The sequence below is a fragment of the Oncorhynchus mykiss genome, chromosome 17 (genome assembly GCF_013265735.2).
Source record: "Oncorhynchus mykiss isolate Arlee chromosome 17, USDA_OmykA_1.1, whole genome shotgun sequence".
In the NCBI taxonomy this organism is placed as follows: domain Eukaryota; kingdom Metazoa; phylum Chordata; class Actinopteri; order Salmoniformes; family Salmonidae; genus Oncorhynchus; species Oncorhynchus mykiss.
Genome location: NC_048581.1, coordinates 63,102,257 through 63,122,521, shown reverse-complemented (window position 1 = coordinate 63,122,521; position 20,265 = coordinate 63,102,257). Strand labels below are relative to the sequence as shown.

Here is a 20,265-nt window from a genome sequence, read left to right as displayed (position 1 = left end):
AAATGGTCATGGTCATGGTTGAGCTGTCATGATTCATACAACAGAAACCGGGGGAACTTGCAGTAGGTGCCATGGTCTACATTTTGACATTTTACAATTTAGTAATTTAGCAGAGGCTCTTATCCAGAGCGACTTACAATCTTAATTTCTTCTGTCAGTCATCATCATCTCTGTTTCCAATCAGTGTAGTACCGTCAAGCCTTGAGTCATTTTTTTTACCCACACCTTACATTTTGTATTTGTTAAATGACTAAATGCATAACAACTTTATTATTGGGGTAGGCTGTACTTAGTCAGCCTATTAGGCACAATTTAATAAAAGATAATAAAGTTATTGTTGTAAAAAGCACCACAAAATGAGTTACATTTTCTTTGCAATACATTGATACCCTTTTATCACTAAACATTCAATATTTTTTTATTTTCAATAAACCTTTATTTTTATTCCATGTCCTAGATCAGTTTCAATGGAAGAAAGAAGTATTCAGTTCTAAACTGTTCTGCCATACAAACAGGGGAGAAGGCATTACACCAGACACAGGAAACAGAACACTGTGGGTGTCTGTGGTTTTCAGATAAGTGTTAGACTCTGACTTTGCAGAGAGATCTGCACAGTATTGTTGAAGGGTTGCCAGCTGCAGAATGATGTAGAATGACTTCTGTGATGTAGAAAGTTCGAAGCTCCACACAACACAACAAACTGTATGTACAGTCTTTTCCTCATAACCACTAGTACTGTACTGATATGATACACCCATCAGTTGACTGAATGGTTGACTGTTACTAGCAACGAACTACTAGTTACTAACAAAATTGTTAAAAGGTTTTAAAAATGATTCCAATAAATGCAACAGTTGGACAATGGATGAAGATACGCCAAACTTTTTGAAGAAAATGTATCCATTATATATTGACTGAATTATAGCACATAAAACATTTTACTGGCAAGGACAAATAATGGAGTTCAGGGATTTTGGTGGGAAATTAGGTATTACATTTATTGTCAAATGTCAATATGTCTTAGAGTAGATGACACCTGATGATACATACTTTACATCGTTTGCGAGATCAGACATAGTATTACTATAATCCGAGTGTTCCTTTTCGGAAATTGCTTTCATTTTAGAGCATCTCTTTTGTAAACATTTCAAATGTATTCAATTCAATTCTAACTGTTATCAGCGCCGCACAAAATGTACACCCATCAAATAACGTCATCTTTCTTCTCTTTCTTGTGATGCAAGTGTCGAGACTATGCGTTTAATCTCAGACAAAGTTTAGCGTTCTTATAGATACAACGGAAATACAATGTTTTCCATTGAGCCCCTTTCAGCCATTACCGGGATGTGTTTGACAGGTCATTACAAACATTTCCACGGTCGTAACGTTAACGGGTAAAAACGACAGACACAAGCAAGAGTATGAAAGAGTCACAGGATTAAAATGAAAGCAATCCATCCAGCCAGATTTAAGTGACGAGTGGATTTTGCACCCCTCAAACACAGGAAATAGATGGTTGAAAAAGACAGATCCTCAGGTTCCTTTCTTCTCATAGGTGCGGGCGGGTCTAGGTGCAAGACTAAGGGTGTGTATGTATGTGTTTATGTGAGGTTGTGTGTGTTTATTTGGTTTGTTTAAATTTTGCCCCCCTTGATTTCTCCTGTCTTCTTGATGATGTGCTCCATGGCAGCCACCTCAGAGGTGTCTATTTCCACAGCTTCATACCTGGCCAGGATCTTCAGAATGGGCCTCAGCTTCAGCCACCACTCAGTCTTTGGGATACGGTGCCTGTGGAGGGAGGAAAGAAGGATGGAGTGAGGGGAAAGGGTGGTAGAAGGGGGGAGTGTGAAGGAGGAGGAGAATAAGAGTGGGATCAGAGAAAGAAAACAGGAAACAGAGGAAGAGCTGGGCTGGTTCAATGGTTCTGATTGGACTGACACATACTTACAAACAACAGCACTTACCTACCACTGCTCAGCATTAAAACACTGAACTCAAACGCTGAACTCAATGTGGAACACACGATGAAGAGTCACAAACAAGAGAGAGGAGAGAAAGAGATGGGAGGAGAGAAAGAGAAGGAGGAGAGAAAGAGAAGGAGGAGTGAGGATTAGGACTTACTCAAAGTCAGTGTCTTCCTTGAGGGAAGTCAGGGGTTGGAAGATCAGGGATCGCCTTTTCATGCCCAGCACACAGGCAGAATCTGGTGTGTTAGCAAAGATACGACCTGGGGACACAAAGAGGGCTGGCATCAACATAGGAGGGCAGTAGCCTGGCTGGTCCTAGACCTGTCTGTATGGGCTTTATCCAGCTCATCTCTTATAGCAGGACAACAATAGTCAGAGGAGTTGGATAAGACACCTATCTAGGACCAGGCCAAGGGTAGTACAGGTTGTAGAGGAACTGTGTGGTGTAGTTGTCGTTGGCATTAGAGTTCCTGTGGGCAGGAGGAGGATTTGCCTTCTTTGTGTCCCTTTGTGTCTCTTTTTGGCCAGGACGCTCTTGAAAAAGAGATTTTAAATCTCAATGAGCCCTTCCTGGTTAAATAAAGGTTCAATAAAAAAAATTAAAAAGACGGATAGCTTCTGAGGATGGTAGCTGACTCTATAGCCACTCCTATCTGTCATATCTTTAATCTGAGCCTAGAGGAAAGTATTTGTCCTCCTAATTAATTCCTCTACCCAAGAGTTGTAAAGTGGCCTTTACTGGTTCTAACAGTAGACCTATAAGCTTGCTGCCAGCTCTTAGCAAACTGTTGGAAATAATTGTGTTTGAACAAATACAATGCTATCTGTAAACAAATTACCAACAGACTTTCAGCATGCTTATAAAGAAGGCCCTCAACAAGTACTGCACTGACACAAATGACTGATGATTGATTGAAAGAAATTGATAATGAGAGGATTGTGGGAGCTGAACTGTTAGATTTCAGTGGAGCCTTTGATATTATTGACCATAACCTGTTATTGAAAAAACGTGTGTGTTATGGCTTTTCAACCTCTGTCTTATCGTGGATTCAGAGCTATATATCTAATAGAACTCAAAGGGTTTTCTTTAATGGAAGCTTCTCTAATGTCAAACATGTAAAGGGTGGTGTACTGCAGGGCAGCTCTCTCGGCCCTCTACCTTTTTCAATTTTTTACCAATGACCTACCACTGGCATTAAACAAAGCATGTGTGTCCATGTATGATGCTGATTCAACCATATACGCATCAGCAACCACAGCTAATGAAGTCACTAAAACCTTAACAAAGAGTTGCAGTATGTTTTGAAATGGGTGGCCAGTTATAAACTGGTCCTGAACATCTCTAAAATTAAGAACATTGTATTTTGTACAAAGCATTCCCTAAATTCTAGACCTCAGCTGAATTGGGTTACAAATGGTGTGTCTGTTGAACAAGTTGAGGAGACTAAATTACTTGGCGTTACCTTAGATTGTAAATGGTCATGGTCAGAACATATAGATTCAATGGTTGTAAAGATGGGGAGATGCAGGCTCTAGTTTTGTCTTATATTGATTATTGTCCAGTTGTGTGGTCGAGTGCTGCAAGGAAAGACCTAGTTAAGCTGCAGCTGGCCCAGAACAGAGTGGCGCGTCTTGCTCTTCATTGTAATCAGAGGGCTGATATAAATACTATGCATGCCAGTCTTTCTTGGCTATGAGTTGAGGAGAGACTGACTGCATCACTTTTTTCTTTTTATAAGAAACATGAATGTGTTGAAAATCCCAAATTGTTTGCATAGTCAGCATACACACAGCTGACACACACACTCACCCCACCAGACATGCCACAAGGGGTCTTTTCACAGTCCCCCAAATCCAAAACAAATGAAAGAAACCGTACAGTATTATATGTAGCCATTATTGCATGGAAATCCGTTTAATCTCATATTGCTCAAATAAACAGCAAACCTGGTTTCAAAAAAGATATGTAGGCCACATGTGCCTTTCTTTTTTAATTGATGTAGTTCTGTCCTTGAGCTGTTCTTGTCTATTAGTGTTCTGTATTATGTCATGTTTCATGTTTTGTGTGGACCCACGGAAGAGTAGCTGCTGCTTTTGCAGTGGGGATCCTAATAAAATACCAAATGATCCTCACCGTGTCTGTAGCACTCCTTCAGCTTGTCAGTCAGCCACAGGACAGACTTGGCTCCCATCTTGGTGCCAAAATTCCTGTCGAAGGGGGTGGGGGTTCCACCCTGGTCGTGAGCAAAGAGAGAGAGAGATGGTTAGAGAGATGTATTTCCATATGAATATATAGATTAATTGGTTCCTTATATTACCACAGGTTTAGAGTTGAGCCCATTAAACAGTTAGAAGAAGTGTCCATCAGACCTGTTGCATGTGTCCCAGGATGTTCATCCTGCAGTCGAACGTGCCCTTGCCCTCCTCTGAGTACAGGTTGTAGAGGAACTGTGTGGTGTAGTTGTCATTGGCATTAGAGTTCCTGTGGGCAGGAGGAGGATTTACAGTAACAAGAGAAACAAGAGAACGATAATGTCTGAGGGATATCAGACAGGATGTGTTTTTGAGGAGAGCACATCTACCTGAGAATGAGACCTCTCTTCACGGAGGTCTTCATCTTTTCTATCAGATGCACCACGTTCAGCTGCAACAAAACAATACAACAGATGATTCAACATCCCAATGTCCCCATTTTTTGTGCTTGAAATATAACACAGAATCCATCCATATTTGTTATTCTGTCAGTGTGCCCCCTGACCTCCAGGTCATGGATATGGAAAGGCTCTTCATAAATGTAGGCAGCGTCAGCCCCAGATGACAAGCCAGCCATGGTTGCCAGGTAGCCGCAGTATCCCCCCATGGTCTCAATGATGAACACTCTTCTCTTGGTGCCAGCAGCAGACTGCTTGATCCTGTCGCAAGTCTGACAGAAAGAAAGAAAGGCTAGTAGGAGGGATGTGTGTCTTGGTATTGTCATATGTTAGGCAGGTAGCCTAGCAGCTAGCATAGCAGTTAAGAGTGTTGGGCTAGTCACAAAAAAGGTCACTGGTTTGAATCCCAGAGCGACTTGGTAAAATATCTGTTGATGTGTCCTTGAGAAAGGCACTTAACCCTAATTGCTCTGGATAAGAGTGTGAGCTAAATGACTAAAGTGTGTGTGTCCCAGAAACGTTCTCCTGTCAGAGGAGGCAAATTTGATAATGAGGTGTTTTCTTGTATCCCAAATATGCCAGATATTGTTGTTGTGGGGAAGGCTGGAGGGAGGTGCATATTTTGGATGTGGGTTGCTCTTTTGACTCCTACATGGAGCAGACCTTTTGTTGCTAAGTTGCTGAAATACCATCTCCATGTGTCACGCCTGAACACCCTTAGTTATCAGTGCAAACTTGTGGTGCTGATATCTGGGAGTCTCGCCCTTGTACATAGGCTGACTGTACGTGGCCTTCAGAATGCAGGCTTGCATAGGACAAAGGCAAAGTAGCTAACAAGGTAATGCTCTGTGTCAGCGGTCATGGGCAGCCTTGCTGTATGGAGAAGGTGCTTTTTATATCCATCCAGATATCTTTGTCCTTTGAAATGTTTGAATCCTTCTCGACTGTAATGTAATTTGTGGATTCAAATAAAGTATTTAGAATGTGTGTGTGTGTCTGGGGTACAGCATGTGTGTTTGTCTTACCATGGTGATGGTGTTGAGGGCGGTGTCAGCGCCGATGCTGAAGTCTGATCCGGGAACATTGTTGGAGACGGTGGCGGGAATGACCACCATGGGGATACACAGCTCCTCGTACTTCTCCCTGGCTGTTACCAGCTCCAGACCACCCAGATACGCCTGATAAGGAGACACACAATACCATGTATATCTGGACTAGGCATCAACAGACAAGACAATATTCATGATACTCGTTTTACAACTGTTGTGCTTATGTTCAATGAATATGTTCAATGAATATGTTCAATGAATATGTTCAATGAATATGTTCAATGAATATGTTCAATCAATATGTTCAATCAATATGTTCAATCAATATGTTCAATGAATATGTTCAATCAATATGTTCAATGAATATGTTCAATGAATATGTTCAATCAATATGTTCAATCAATATGTTCAATCAATAATGATTGGACAGTGGACAAGTGAACCATCCGAATACTCTCTGATCCAACCCCTCGATCCTCACCTCAAAGCCTCCAATGATGATCAGAGAATGAATGTTGAACTTGGCAATGTTCAGGCTGATTTGCTCAATGTTTTTACCTGGCAGGTTTCTACACAACAGAGACGAGAAACATTGAAAGTTAATTGTCAATAGAGGTTTCTGTTGTTCTTCGTAGGACCCTGGGTTCCTCCTAAACACACAACTGTGAGCTTTCCCTGGCCCTAAGCATTGGTGCGTGTGCTCTGTGGAGATGTCTCACCTCTTGGTACCGAGATTGGACCCTCCCTTCCCAGTCCATCCACCCACTTGAGCCCAAGTGATAGGCTCAATCTGAGGAAGAGGAAAGAGAGATTAGTATGGTGTGTGTGTGTGTTATTTGTGTTGATCTGTGCAGGTGGAGCTCAACTTGGCAATGAACTGATGTTCTTGATGGTGCCATTCATCTGATCAGATGTAAAATAACATACAAGTTGTCCACTACAAGAAATCCTCAGGGGCATATTTCCTGGTGGAATGTCCCACCTGTCCGTTAGCCAGGCCATCAAAGCCATCGTGTATAGCCAGCATCTGGTGTCCCTGGATGAGACCAGCCCTGACAGCTGAACGCACTGCTGCATTCATCCCAGCACAGGGGGCGCCCACATTTACAATGGCAATATTGATGTTGCTCTGAGAGGGGGAGAACAAGACAGAGAGAGGATGTATTTTGGGTGCAACCTTATAATGCCTTCAAATGTGCAACCAGGTTGCCCAAATATCAGACCAAGATAGCAAGAAAAAGAACCTGATGAAGATGATACAGTTACTCACCTTCACTTCTGGGGGGTTCACGTGAGCCAGCATTTTGTATGTGTTCCAGTTATTCTGAAAGCTCCTACAAACAAGAAAATGACCAATGGTTTTCATCTCAGTACTTAGTCCAAATGACAAGCTAGCCATGGAAGGAAAGAAAATAGGCAAAATAAAGGCTCACTTTCCCCTGAGATTCACAGCATCTTCAAATCTCCCCTCAGCCATGGCTACGGTCACATCTTTAGTCTGAGAGAGTGAGTGAGAGAGGGGGGGACAATAGAGAGATGAAGACATTTTAAAAGACGATGTCGATAATATGCTTTCTCAGCAATAAGAGAGGAAATAATGCAGTTTGATTTGGCATAGGTATATAGCTCACAACTTGGACACACTCCATGAGCGGCAGCCTGATGGCCATGTTCCCAGAAAGACTGACAACACAGGCTGGAGTTTCTGGGGTGGCCTCCAACAGAGCCATCACAGCCTCCACACCCATCCTGCTACCCTGGAGGACGGAGGGAGAGAATGAATGAATGAACAAAGGATCGATTATCGTAGCATTATATTATAGGTGCTATGTAAATGACCCTGAAGGGCAAGAAAGAGTAGACAACAGAGTAAAAACAATACCGGCATAGACAGACGGATTGACAGACACAAAGTGGTGACAGACAGATGGATTACCAGGATCCTGTCGAAAGCAGAGGGGGTGCCACCTCTCTGTACGTGTCCCAGGATGGTAGAACGGGTGTCGAAGCCAAGTTTCTTGGATACCAGCTGTACAGAGTGACACAGAGAGATTACAGCATCAGTCCTCTGTCAGATCAGAGCTAGATGATTGATCAAAGGTGATATTACCCTAGCCCCTTATAACCTTTACCATTAGGGGGATGAAACATATCGGACTCTGGCTGGGGGAATAGGGTGCCGTTTGGGACACTGCCTGTTTCAGTGGTTAGGGACCAATTCTATTGACTGTGTAATGCCACCGCTCACATTTTTGACTTGGTCACAGGTGATGGGTTTTTGCTTACGGTCCTGGGCTCCCTCTGCCATGATGATGACGTTCAGACGAGAACCACGCTCCCTTTGCTGAGAGGGAGACGGAGAGAGAACGTTGTTTTGTGTGTTATTATATGAGGAAGAGAGAGAGAAAACCAGGGAGAGGGACAAAGAGATAGAGAGGGTCAATCAGAAGAGGTGGAGAAGGGATAGAAGGATGGGGGGATAGAGGAAGCAGGAGAGGAGGTGTGGTACCGCAATCAGTCTTTTGCACAGATGCTCCTCCCAGTTGTCCTCTGGGGGCATCTCTGGGATGAACACCCAGTCAGCACCGCAGGCCAGAGCAGTCACCAGGGCCAGGTAGCTGTGAGGACAGACAGCAATGTTAATACATACACAAGCACGCACAGACACATGTGCACACAGATGCACGCACACACACACACGCACACGCATGCACACACAGTCAGGCACTCACCCGCAGTGTCTGCCCATCACCTCCAGGATAAAGGTCCTCTGGTGACTGTCAACAGAAATATGTGAAAAACACAAGAATCCCCCCAAAAATCATGATTTACTGATGCTTACAAATGACTTAATATTGGTGTGTGTGTGTGTGTGTGTGTGTGTGTGTGTGTGTGTGTGTGTGTGTGTGTGTGTGTGTGTGTGTGTGTGTGTGTGTGTATACCTCTGTGCAGTAGTTGTTATGGCGTCCACCACCTCTATGATGCGGTGCAGGGCGGAGTCAGTGCCAATGGTCATGTCAGTGCCACAGAAGTCGTTGTCTATAGAGCCCACCATGCCCACGATGTTGAGGTGAGAAGAACGCTTTGCCTCCTCCGCCGTGATCTTACCTGGTGGTGGACACACAAACTAGCAGTCAGCTCTCACATTTAATGTACTATCCTATCCTAGTCCTATGTGGCTCAGTTGCTAGAGCATGGCCCTTGCAATGCTGGGGTTGTGGGTTCAATTCCCACTGAGGCCACACATATCAAATTGTATGCAAGCACTATTCTAAGTTGCTTTGGATAAATTAATTTGCTTATATGACTTGGGTCCACAAGGAGGCATTAAAGTACAGTGTAAGGAGCCAGATATTTCAAAGACCATACAGATGCTTGGGCCTGTATTCACAAATTGTCTTGGAGTAGTAGTGCTGATCTAGGATCATTTTTGGCTTTAAGATCATAATGAATAATGACCTAATCCCCATCTTAGGATCATCTAAAAAGTGACTGGGAGGGTTACATAAGTGTAGTGGGTTACATTATGTTTTATGGTAGTTGGGTGCTTTGGAGTGAAGGGTACTGGGTAATGTAGTCTTGTTGGTGGCCTAGGTATCTCACCCTGTTTGATCAGGTCAGCCAGCAGCTCGCTCCACTCTGTACGGAACTGGTTAGCACCAGTCAAGCTACCGTCACCACCGATTACACACAGGTTGGTGATGCCCAGTTTGACCAAGTTGCAGGCGGCCTTCAGACGCCCCCACTTCTCTTTGAAGTCCATACAGCGGGCACTGCCAATCACAGTGCCACCCTGAGACGAGACAACATGCCAACAGAACACATTCAGTTGGGCTAAATAAGAGGGAGAGATGGAGGAGGAAGTAGAGAAGGACAGGATGTGGGCTATAGGCAGAGAGGGATGAGAGAGATTGTGGTTCAGGAATAGTGTGTGTGAGAGCGAGAGAGAGCAAGAAGAAGAGAGACCAAGGGGGAGGGAAGGAGGAAGGGAAGAGGAGGAAAGGAGGGAGGTGAAACCCCAGCCTATCATTCTGAAGCCCATTAAATCCAGTGAACCCTGGCATTTGACTAGCTCCTACTGACTAGAGGGTCACTGATCTAGGACCAGTTCATGTTCCAGAGGATGGATCCCACCCTTTTCACTGAAAGGTTACATTTGGTTAGAAACTAAAGAAGAGTGAGGGGGGAGGTAATTGGATAAAGTGTGTGTGTGTGCCTGTGTACACGTGTGTGTATACTGTATGTGTGCTCACCAGCTGCAGCATCATAGACACACTCTCCCAGGTGGCAGGTTTGATATTGTCACCTCCATCCACCAAACCCTGGTAACCCTGGAGACGAACACACAAACCTGTCACTCACAGTTACGGGAGAACCCAAGGTAATTGATGTGGCTTAGCTGACAGACCTTTACGGTAAGGTAATAGGCAAGGAAAAAGGAATATGAGGTTGTAAGAGGCTCATTCCAGATCACCTTTCTCAAATCCAGACCTTGCTGTCCGTAGCTCTGTTGGTTTACATCCTGTCCCCTCTAATAATTGATTTTGTATTATTCTATACGTACATCCAAGACACTCCATTTAGTAAGATATGTTACATTTCGTATGGTGTGTATTCATTTGTGGATGTCCATCACCTATTTTGGATGATATGTTATGAATTATGATTCATACCATATATTCCGAATTTACACATCATACAATATGTTACAAATTTGAAAAACGTACTATATGTTACAAAATCTAGCTAGGTGGCTAATGTTAGCTAGCTAGCTAATGTTAGCTAGGCTAGGGTTAGGGTTAAGTTTAGGAGTTAGCTTAAAGGGTTAAAGATGTGGATAAGTGAAGGGTTAGCTAAAAGGGTTAAGGTTAGGGGAAGGCTTAGCTAAGTAGTTACAAAGTAGCTAAAAAGTAGTAAGTAGTTGAAAAGTTGCTAATTAGCTAAAATGCTAAAATTACCGTGATGAGATTCAAACTCACAACCTTCGGGTTGCTAGACATTCGCATTATACACCTTTCCAGCTACCCTACTTTCACTTTTGACTTGAGTAACCATCTGTCTAATGTAACCATACCAAACATAACATATCATGCTGATTTGAGTATCCCAGAAGTCTAGACAGTTTTCCACAAATTTTACGTTTTGTAGTAACGTTGAATAAAAACAGTAGTGACAGTGCTGAATAAAAACTTTGACATGAATTCACTCATAAAAACAGCAGCTCTTTGCTGTAGTCTTTGACAGTTTCTCTCTGGTCATGGTTTTAAAAGTTAAGAAAATTTCAAGTAGGCTAGTATCAAACTTTGTGATGGACTGGGTCGTGGAAGCTGTAGGCACTGTAATTTGAGCTATAAGATTGGCCAGCACAGTAGCCACACTGATTAAGCCACAGATCTCTCTGTTTGCCGGGTAAGCTGAGTTTGAATGAAATGGTTCAAAATGGGAACACTTTGCATACCCGGTGTGCAGGGCTTCTGAATCAAGTGCACCTACCGCCAAGAGCTCAAAAAAATAAATACAAAAAAAAATCCCTTTATATTGTTGGCTTTTCTACAGAAATGATTGGTGATCGACTAAGAATGCCTTGATTGCTCTAGACTATAATAATCAGAAAAAGGGAACAGTAACAGTTCTGGGCTAATGGGAAACATGAAATGGTTGATGAGACGGGGAGGATACAAGTCAGGTACTAACCTCATGAACGAAGTAGACTTTGGCCCCAGTGTAGATGCCCACTCTGACTGTGGCCCTCACAGCAGCATTCATACCTGCAGCACAGAGTGGCTGTTAGAACATCACTGACACAGTACCACCTGCACAGGTGGTTTTGAACTATGACACACAACACAGTGTAGCTGCTATGATTAAGTTGGCATGCTGTGTGCTACAAACTTGACATATGAATGATTTTATAGGGGATGCAGACAACTTGACTGGCTGAATCACCGCTTGGTTCCACAACTGCAGGGCACTCGATCGCAAGCCGCTACAGAGGGTGGGGCTGAGCTCCTTGCCATCCAGGACCTCTATACCAAGCGGTGTCAGAGGAAGACCCTAGACTCTTTCTGCTACTGCATGACAAGTGGTACCAGTGTCCCAAATCTGGAACCAACAGGACTCTGAACAGCTTCTTCCCCCAAGCTAGAAGACTGCTGAACAAGACTGCTAAATAATTAATCAAATGGCTACCTAGACTACCTGCATTGACCCTTTTTGTATTAACTAACTGTCTTGCACTGACTCTATGCATACACACTGGACTCTAACCACACACTCACACATACTTACAAACAGACTGCCCAACAGACACACACACACACTAATAACATGCACACACATGCATAGAGACGCCACATACTCACACACACTTTCACACACGCTGCTGCAACAGCTCAGTTACCTCGTACCCCTGCACATCGACTCTGTCCTGGTACTCCCTGTATATAGCCATTTTATTTTTTACTTGTTATTGTTATTCACTGTGTATTTATTTATTGTGTCACTATTTATATTTGAATCTTTATCTTTAACTCCACATTAGTCCCTCCCTGAGTGACTGGTTTAGATGGAAGCTAAACGGGCTACATACAACAATTTTAAGATTTATTTCACATGACTGGGAATACAGATATGCATCTGTTGGTCACAGATACCTTAAAAAAGGTAGGGGTGTGGATCAGAAAACCAGTCAGTATCTCTTGTGACCACAATTTGCCTCCTGCAGTGTGAAACATCTCCTTCGCATGGCGTTGATCAGGCTGTTGATTGTGACCTGTGGAATGTTGTCACACTCCTCTTCAATGGCTGTGTGAAGTTGCTGGATATTGGCGGGAACTGGAACACGCTGTCGTACACATCGATCCAGAGCATCCCACATGTGCTCAATGGGTGACATGTCTGGTGAGTATGCAGGCCATGGAAGAACTGGGACATTTTCAGCTCAAAATAATTGTGTACAGATCCTTGCGAGCATTATTATGCTGAAACATGAGGTGATAGCAGCAGCTTAATAGCATGATAATGGGCCTCAGGATCTCCTCACGTTATCTCTCTGCATTCAAATTGCCTTCATTTGTGCAATTGCAATTGTGTTCGTTGTCCGTAGCTTATGCCTGCCCATATCATAACCCCATCGCCACCATGGGGCACTCTGTTCACAATGTTGACATCAGCAAACCGCTCACCCTCAGGTCAAGACCCTGGTGAGGACGACGAGCACGCAGATAAGCTTCCCTTTGACTGTTTCTGACAGTTTGTGCAGAAATTCTTCGATTGTGTAAACCCACAGTTTCATCAGGTGTTCGGGTGGCTGATCTCAGACGATCTCGCTAGTGAAGAAGCCGGATGTGGAGGTCCTGGGCTGGCATGGTTACATGTGGTCTGCTGTTGTGAGGCTGGTTGGACGTACTGCCAAATTCTCTAAAATGACATTGGAGGTGGCTTATGGTAGTGGACATTCGTGTAGTCAGCATGCCAATTGCACGCTCCCTCAACTTGAGGAATCTGTGGCATTGTTGTGTGACACAACTGCACATTCTAAAGTGGCTTTTTTATGGCCCCAAGCACAAGGTTCATAAGTGTAATGATTATGCTGTTTAATCAGCTTCTTGATGTGCCACACCTGTCAGGTGGATGGATTATCTGGCAAAGGAGAAATGCTCCCTATCAGGGATGTAAACACATTTGTGCACAACATTTGAGAGACATTTGTTCAGTGTACTTACACTTCATCATAACAGGTCAGAACCCCAGACGAAGGTTAAGGTAAACCATCACAATGTCTTGTATGCCCGTTAGAAACTACAATATATGACCAAAAGTATGTGGACAAGTGCTCAGCAAACATCTCATTCCAAAATCATGGGCATTATAATGAAGTTGGTTCCCCTTTGCTGCTATAACAGCATCCACTCTTCTGGGAAGGCTTTCCACTAGATGTTGGAACATTGCTGCAGGGACTTGCTTCCATTCAGCCACAAGAGCATTAGTGAGGCAAGACACTGATGTTGGGCGATTAGGCCTGGCTCGCAGTCGGTGTTCCAATTCATCCCAAAGGTGTTCAATGGGGTTGAGGTCAGGGCTTTGTGCAGGCCAATCAAGTTCTTCCACACTGATCTTGACAAACCATTTCTGTATTGAACTCGTTTTATGCACAGGGGAAGTGTCATGCTGAAACAGGAAAGTGCCTTCCCCAAACTGTTGACACAAAGTTGGAAGCACATAATCATCTAGAATGTCATTGTATGCTGTAGCATTAAGATTTCCTTTCACTAGAACTAAGGGACCTAACCTGAACAATGAAAAACAGCACCAGCTAATTAATCCTTATCCACCAAACTTTACAGTTGGAAAGTAGCATTCTCCTGGCACCTGCCAAGCCCAGATTAGTCCGTTGGACTGCCAGAGGGTGAATTGTGATTCATCACTCCGGAGAATGTGTTTCTACTGCTCCAAAGTCCAATGGCAGCGAGCTTTACACCACTCTAGCCGACACTTGGCATTGCGATCTTAGGCTTGTATGCAGCTGCTCGGCCATGGAAACCCATTTCATGAAGCTCCCGACGAACAGTTCTTGCGCTGACATTGCTCCAGAGGCAGAACTGGGTTGTGAGTGTTGCAACCGAGGACAGACACATGTTACGAGCTACATTCTTCAGCACACGGCGGTCCCACTGGGTGACCTTGTGTGGCCTACCACTTCGCGGCTAAGTCGTTGTTGCTCCTAGGCGTTTCCACTTCACAATAACAGCACATACGGGGCAGATCTAGCAGGCCAGACATTTGACAAACTGAAATATGGCATCCTATGACGGTGCCACATTGAAAGTCACTGAGCTCTTCAGTAAGGCCATTCTACTGCTAATGTTTGTATATGGAGATTGCATTGCTGTGTGTTCAATTTTATACACCTGTCAGCAACGGGTGTGGCTGAAATAGCCAAATCCACTAATTTGAAGGGGTGTCCACATACTTTTGTATATATATATATCTCTCCACTGTATCACTTCATTCTTACAGGCCCAGTGCAGTACAAAACTCGATTTTCCTGTGTTTTATAGATGTTTATGATTTTGGAATCATACTGTGAAATTGTGAAAATTAAGATAATGCCCTTTTAGTGTAAGAGCTGTTTGAACAGACCTGAAATTTCAGCATGTTTTGGTGGGATGTAGTTTGGCCTTCTATGGTGACATCACCATGCAGTGAATTAGTTAATATACCAATATGAAAGAGAATTCCAAACATCTCAGCCAATGGGTGCGTTTGTAAATTGCCTCCAGTGTGTCAGAGTGTGCTTTTGGTCGTTCAGAAATTCAGAGTGTTGTCAGATTGCCTGTTCATAAATTCTGAGCATTTCGCTCTCGGCACGTTCAGAGCGCACACTGGACGCTCTGACCGGAGGAGTTGGGTTGATCCAAATGTTCTGACCTCACAGCGGCAGTCAAGCACCCAAGCTAACTGGCTAAAGTTGGTTAGCTTGCTAGCTACTTCCAGATACAAATGAGAGAACTCACTCTGACTATTTTAAATCACCCTAGAAGAGCTGGTTAGGCGGTTTTAATTTTATCTAGAGTGTTAGTGACTGTAACTGTGCAGCTGGCAACAATTTAATAATTTTTTATGCCAACGTTTACTGACACAAGTCATATTCAACGGGTGTTGCGCGTTCGTAAATTCATCTATTATTCTGCGTTCTGGCACACTCAGACAAGTGTGCTCGGAAATCGGAGTAGATAGCCAGAGTGGATTTATGAACGCACCCAATAACAGTTAATTTTCTGTTTTCCTCTCCCCACTCAGACCACTTCCAGACAGTACTAGCAAAATTCTTGCTGGGGAAATGTCTGTTTTCACAGTAAGGTACTTAATTGTTACCCAGAAATGATTTGATATTGAGATAAAAACAGCTGCATTGGACATTTAACAGATTCATTGTCTCATTTTAGTGATTTTGCAGAACAAAAAAATTGTAATGTGTACATATACCAGTTCATCATAATCATTATGTAATAGGGTCCAGAGTTTTTTCTTGTGAGTTCACATGGTCAGGATGTATGGCTGATGGGGAAACATAGCATAGCATAGCATAGCGGAATAATGAAGAGCACTCCTGTTTCAGTGAACTAGCAGGGATCTGAAAGGGCAGACAGCGTGGGTGGGTAGGGCAGACCGGGTGGGTAGGGCAGACAGAGACGACAGGTATGGTAGGGCAGACAGGGTGGGTGGGTAGGGCAGACCAGGTGGGTAGGGCAGACAGGGTGGGTGGGTAGGGCAGACCAGGTGGGTAGGGCAGACAGGGTGGGTGGGTAGGGCAGACAGGGTGGGTAGGGCGGACAGAGATGACAGGTATGGTAGGGCAGACAGGGTGGGTGGGTAGGGCAGACCAGGTGGGTAGGGCAGACAGGGAAGACAGGAAATGTAACTAGCTCACTGTCTCAACACACCAGCTCCACTCTAAAGGGCAACACATGTGGATAGTATTGACGTGCCAAGAGTGTCTCCCCTTTCAACATGATGGAGGGAGAAAAAGGTTTAGGTGGAAGAGGAGGAAGAGGATTGAGGAGGGATATGAGGGAGGGATAGTTCGGCCCACTTATCTCCTCCTCCTCCTCCTCTCCATGTCATATGACAAAGGTCACGCCTCTAAAATTAGCACCACTTCAAAAAATACAGAGAGACGAGAAGGAACGAGAGGGAAAGAGAGACAGCGGGAGGGAAAGAGAGGTAAATAGAGGGAAACATAAAGATATGGGTGAATATTTAAAGGACAGAGTAGCCAGGGTGTATGTACAGAATATGGGAAGAAGACAAGAAAGAAAAAAACATGAAATAAAAGAGAGAACAGAGAGAGAACCCTGAAAAGCAGCTAGCCAACTAGAGCTACTTAGTTGTTGGCAGACAGCTCCATAATGATGTAAAGTTCAGACAGGCAGACAGCTCCCTGACACAGGCTCCAATCAGAAGGTCATGTGGGGTCAGTGGCAGACATCCCAAAAGGTCAAAGGGGAGGTATTCATAATCCAGTTAAAGGTCAGAGGGAAGACTGTTGGGTGCATCCCAATAATCTTTCCTTTCTCCAAAAGTGTGTGCATGTTCACTTTCCTTCCTCGATTTCAATCGAAATGATTGGTATACGGAAACTCCCTCTACCCATGCCTACACCAATCCAATAATTTCACATTTTGGGGGAGTAGTGAAAGAGTGCACACTTTAAAAGGAAGGAGAGATTATTGGGACGCACACACTGCAAATACTCTGGTGACCCTGGCAACCTCCTCGGATGGAAGACTTCACGTTGCCCTTTTTGAGCGTGATAAGATATCTCAGTGACAACCGAGAGAAGGGGTCTCTATGTGAAGCTAACGTATGTTCAATAATGTGATATCACAGCCACCAACACGATATGAACTTTCAATGTCAGAACTCCACAATCATTACAGTTTATTCGGCCGTAGTGGTGGCTGTGGCAAACTGTGTGACTGGAACTGTGACTGAAAACAAAACGTCAACACAGTTGAATTTCAAACCACACAAATAAGAGGCATGTTTTCTATTAGTTATATGTGCTGTGACTCATCTGACTTTCAACCAAAATGTGTGCATTTCTGTAGTCCAGTCAGTCTATGCAACACCCTTAAAGTCCAGCCATAACTTCAGACAACACAAATTATGTTTATAAATCACTTCTTACTTTACCTCACTACACTCCACTGTTTCCCTAGTCCAAATTCATTGACAAGCTCTGAGCATGAATGGGAATTATGGGAATTGTTGACATAAAGTAATATCTCATTGTTTGCTGCCCCCACATGGGAACTGTTCCCACAGACCTATATAACTGGCCCGGCTCAGCCACCTGCTGCTTACCAACAAGCCTCTGGGCTGTCTGCCCTTCCTTGGACTGTCTGCCCTCCCTTGGACTGTCTGCCCCTGTAACTGGTACTTCCCCCGAACAGTCCCTTGGCACCCACCTGCCCTGGTCCGCCCAGCCCCACTCACCCTGGGCATCGCCTCCAGAGGTCAGCACGGCGATGGAGCGGCCGAAGCCCATCTTGCTGTGGTCTTTAGGGTGTGCCATGGTCCTGGAACTGCCTGTGACCAGAAAAGGGAAGGAAGGAAAAGACAGCAGATAAGAATTAGCCTTGATCCTGGTAGCCCTGCTGTGTATGGTATAGTGCAGTAGAATGTCACTCTCTCTCCTCTCCCCTCACTCTCCCTGCTTGGCTGACTGGGAAAGTGACTGGATGGGACAGTGGGACACAGTTTATCCACCACCCTGCTTGGCAGGAATCTGATGCATGCGCGTGATGAGAACACACACACACCCTATCACTCGCACACACACTTGCGTGCAAACGCGCACACACACCTCTCTTCACTCTAAACTAATTATAAAACTAACCACCGTCACAGCCTATGCCTTCATACAAATAAATAAGCTTGGTCGGCAGCAATCACAGAATAGGCTGTCCAAGGCTACACCGAGCCTATCAATACACAGCATGGATGAGAGTTTGTTAGAATAGAGATCTTCGTTGAGAATTAACTTGAGAGGTTACTGTAATGAGAGTGTGCGGGAGTGTATGAGAGAATGCATGTGTACCCTCAAATCAAACTCCTATCAATTGAAGCATAAATGTACTGTTTCTCTTTTGATAACTTTTCGTAAAAACATTACAGCAGGTAGAAATAAAATCTTTAACATATTCGAAATGCATGCATAAATACAATACTCCCACAATAGACATCATTTAGTATTCTAATTTTCCTAATTGCTAACTAACTAGATAGCTAATGCCATGACAAATGCATTACATCAGATGTTGCTATGTACTGGAAGAATCAACTAAGTATCTCACCCTGTCACACCCTGATCTGTCTCACCTGTCTTGTGGTTGTCTTCACCCCCCACCAGGTGTCTCCCATTTTCCCACATTATTCCCTGTGTATTTATACCTGCGTTTTCTGTTTCTCAAGTTTTCGTTTTTAAACTTCCTGTTCTGAGCCTGCCTGTCGTCCAGTACCTGCCTGACTCTCCTGGGTTGCAAACCTCTGCCTGCCCTCAACCTACCTTTTGCCTGCAATTCGAACTATCTGCCTCCTATGTCTGCATCTGGGTCTTTTCCTGAGTCATGATACACCCGATATGCCTTCTCTACCGCCAACAAATCTATCTAGCATTTCTTTTGACTCTTCCCACTTCCAAACTAGTTTTCTAAAACCCATGCTTTGTTTTTGAAGACGGTGTATGTGTTTAATGTCGTCACACCCTATCTGTGAGTGTCAAGCCAGTCATTATCATGTCTGTCTGTCTCAGTGGTTCACACCCTCCACCTCATTCGTTACCATAGAAAGTAGACACATTACCCCACTGTGTGTTTGTGTGTGTGTGTATGTATTTGTGAGTCTGTGTGCATGCTCCAGAATGGTTCATAACTGTTTGATTATTCATGTGCTGTTAGGGTCTCAGTGGGTCAGTTGGTGGGAAACAGATCTGATCTGAGATGTGTGTCTATTGTGTTAACTAGCAATGAGGGAGGAGTAACTCAGGAGGACCACCCCTGTCTGTGGACTGCAGTGTGTGCAGGAGTCCATAAACTGTACTTACTCATGTACTACAAGACAGTCTTTGTTTTCAGCTAAGAATTAAATAGCAATAGAAGTCCAAATAGAGACATGTAACAAAAATACAACTAAAAAAATAAAGGTACGAATTTGAGACAATTGCAAGTACTTGTAGATTGTTTACTTCAATATATTTGTATATGCTGATACAAACATATTGTATAATATACTTGAATGTACAATCAGAATGTCCATATCACGAATCTGTCCTAGACTATTTAATAGTCATCTTTAAATAGACACAGGATGTCTGAGCTTGACTGGGATACAAGCCTGCTATCTATGAAGTGCAGTTCCCCTACCCTCACCCCCTCACCACTTGCTGTCATTACTCTAAAACTGCCTAGTCATCCCAAGGCCTGCCAACAGGAGAACACAGACACCCAACACAAATGGTATAGTACAGAGATACGTACTGTACATATACTGTACAAGCACCACACGTACACACCACAGGAGGTTGGTGGCACCTTAATTGGGGAGAACGGGCTTGTGGTAATGGCTGGAGTGGATGGGTGGAACGATATTAAATACATGCCATTCAGTTTGAGCCATTCCAGCCATTATTATGAGCCGTTCTCCCCTCAGCAGCCTCCTGTTGTACACACTAACCACACACATGCACAGATATACATAGCCATAGACCTACCAATTCAAAAATACACATACTTTACATTCTAGTACACAAATAGACATTGTTCATGAACCCGGCGGACAGACAGACAGATTCTAACCTCACCACCACATACTAACATCATGATACCTACCTTTAACTGAGGTGGTCTTTGGACGTAGACGGACCGCCTTCAGGACCCAGAGCCCCACGAAGGCCACCAGTCCAAAGGAGAGAACCCAGCGGACCACGAAGGCCACCAGTCCAAAGGAGAGAACCCAGAGCCCCACGAAGGCCACCACTTCCAAATGAGAGAACACAGAGCCCCACGAAGGCCACCAGTCCAAAAGAGAGAACCC

General features: G+C 44.0%; 1 protein-coding gene across 1 annotated transcript; it reads right to left on the bottom strand.

Moving 5' to 3' along the window:
* Positions 1-971: 971 nt before the first annotated feature.
* pfkmb (phosphofructokinase, muscle b) lies at positions 972-17,927 on the bottom strand. Its single transcript, XM_021569297.2, has 22 exons — positions 17,668-17,927; positions 11,362-11,435; positions 9,921-9,998; positions 9,271-9,460; positions 8,610-8,775; positions 8,400-8,444; positions 8,177-8,285; positions 7,916-8,011; positions 7,604-7,696; positions 7,299-7,424; positions 7,101-7,165; positions 6,938-7,001; positions 6,650-6,796; positions 6,387-6,457; positions 6,149-6,236; positions 5,644-5,796; positions 4,726-4,890; positions 4,550-4,611; positions 4,338-4,449; positions 4,102-4,201; positions 2,122-2,227; positions 972-1,788 (listed from the first exon to the last, which is right to left on the bottom strand). The coding sequence occupies exons 1-22, from the start codon at positions 17,744-17,746 to the stop codon at positions 1,635-1,637; spliced, it is 2,343 nt and encodes a 780-aa protein (XP_021424972.1). The 5' UTR covers positions 17,747-17,927; the 3' UTR covers positions 972-1,634.
* Between the last annotated feature and the right edge of the window lie 2,338 nt (positions 17,928-20,265).

Coding starts and splice junctions, on each gene's coding strand:
- pfkmb (XM_021569297.2), bottom strand. CDS start 17,746: ATGGCACACCCTAAAGACCACAGCAAGATGGGCTTCGGCCGCTCCATC. Junction 11,436..17,667: donor CTCTGGAGGCGATGCCCAGG/GTGAGTGGGGCT, acceptor TCTGTGCTGCAG/GTATGAATGCTGCTGTGAGG. Junction 7,166..7,298: donor TCATGGAGTGTGTCCAAGTT/GTGAGCTATATA, acceptor TCACTCTCTCAG/ACTAAAGATGTGACCGTAGC.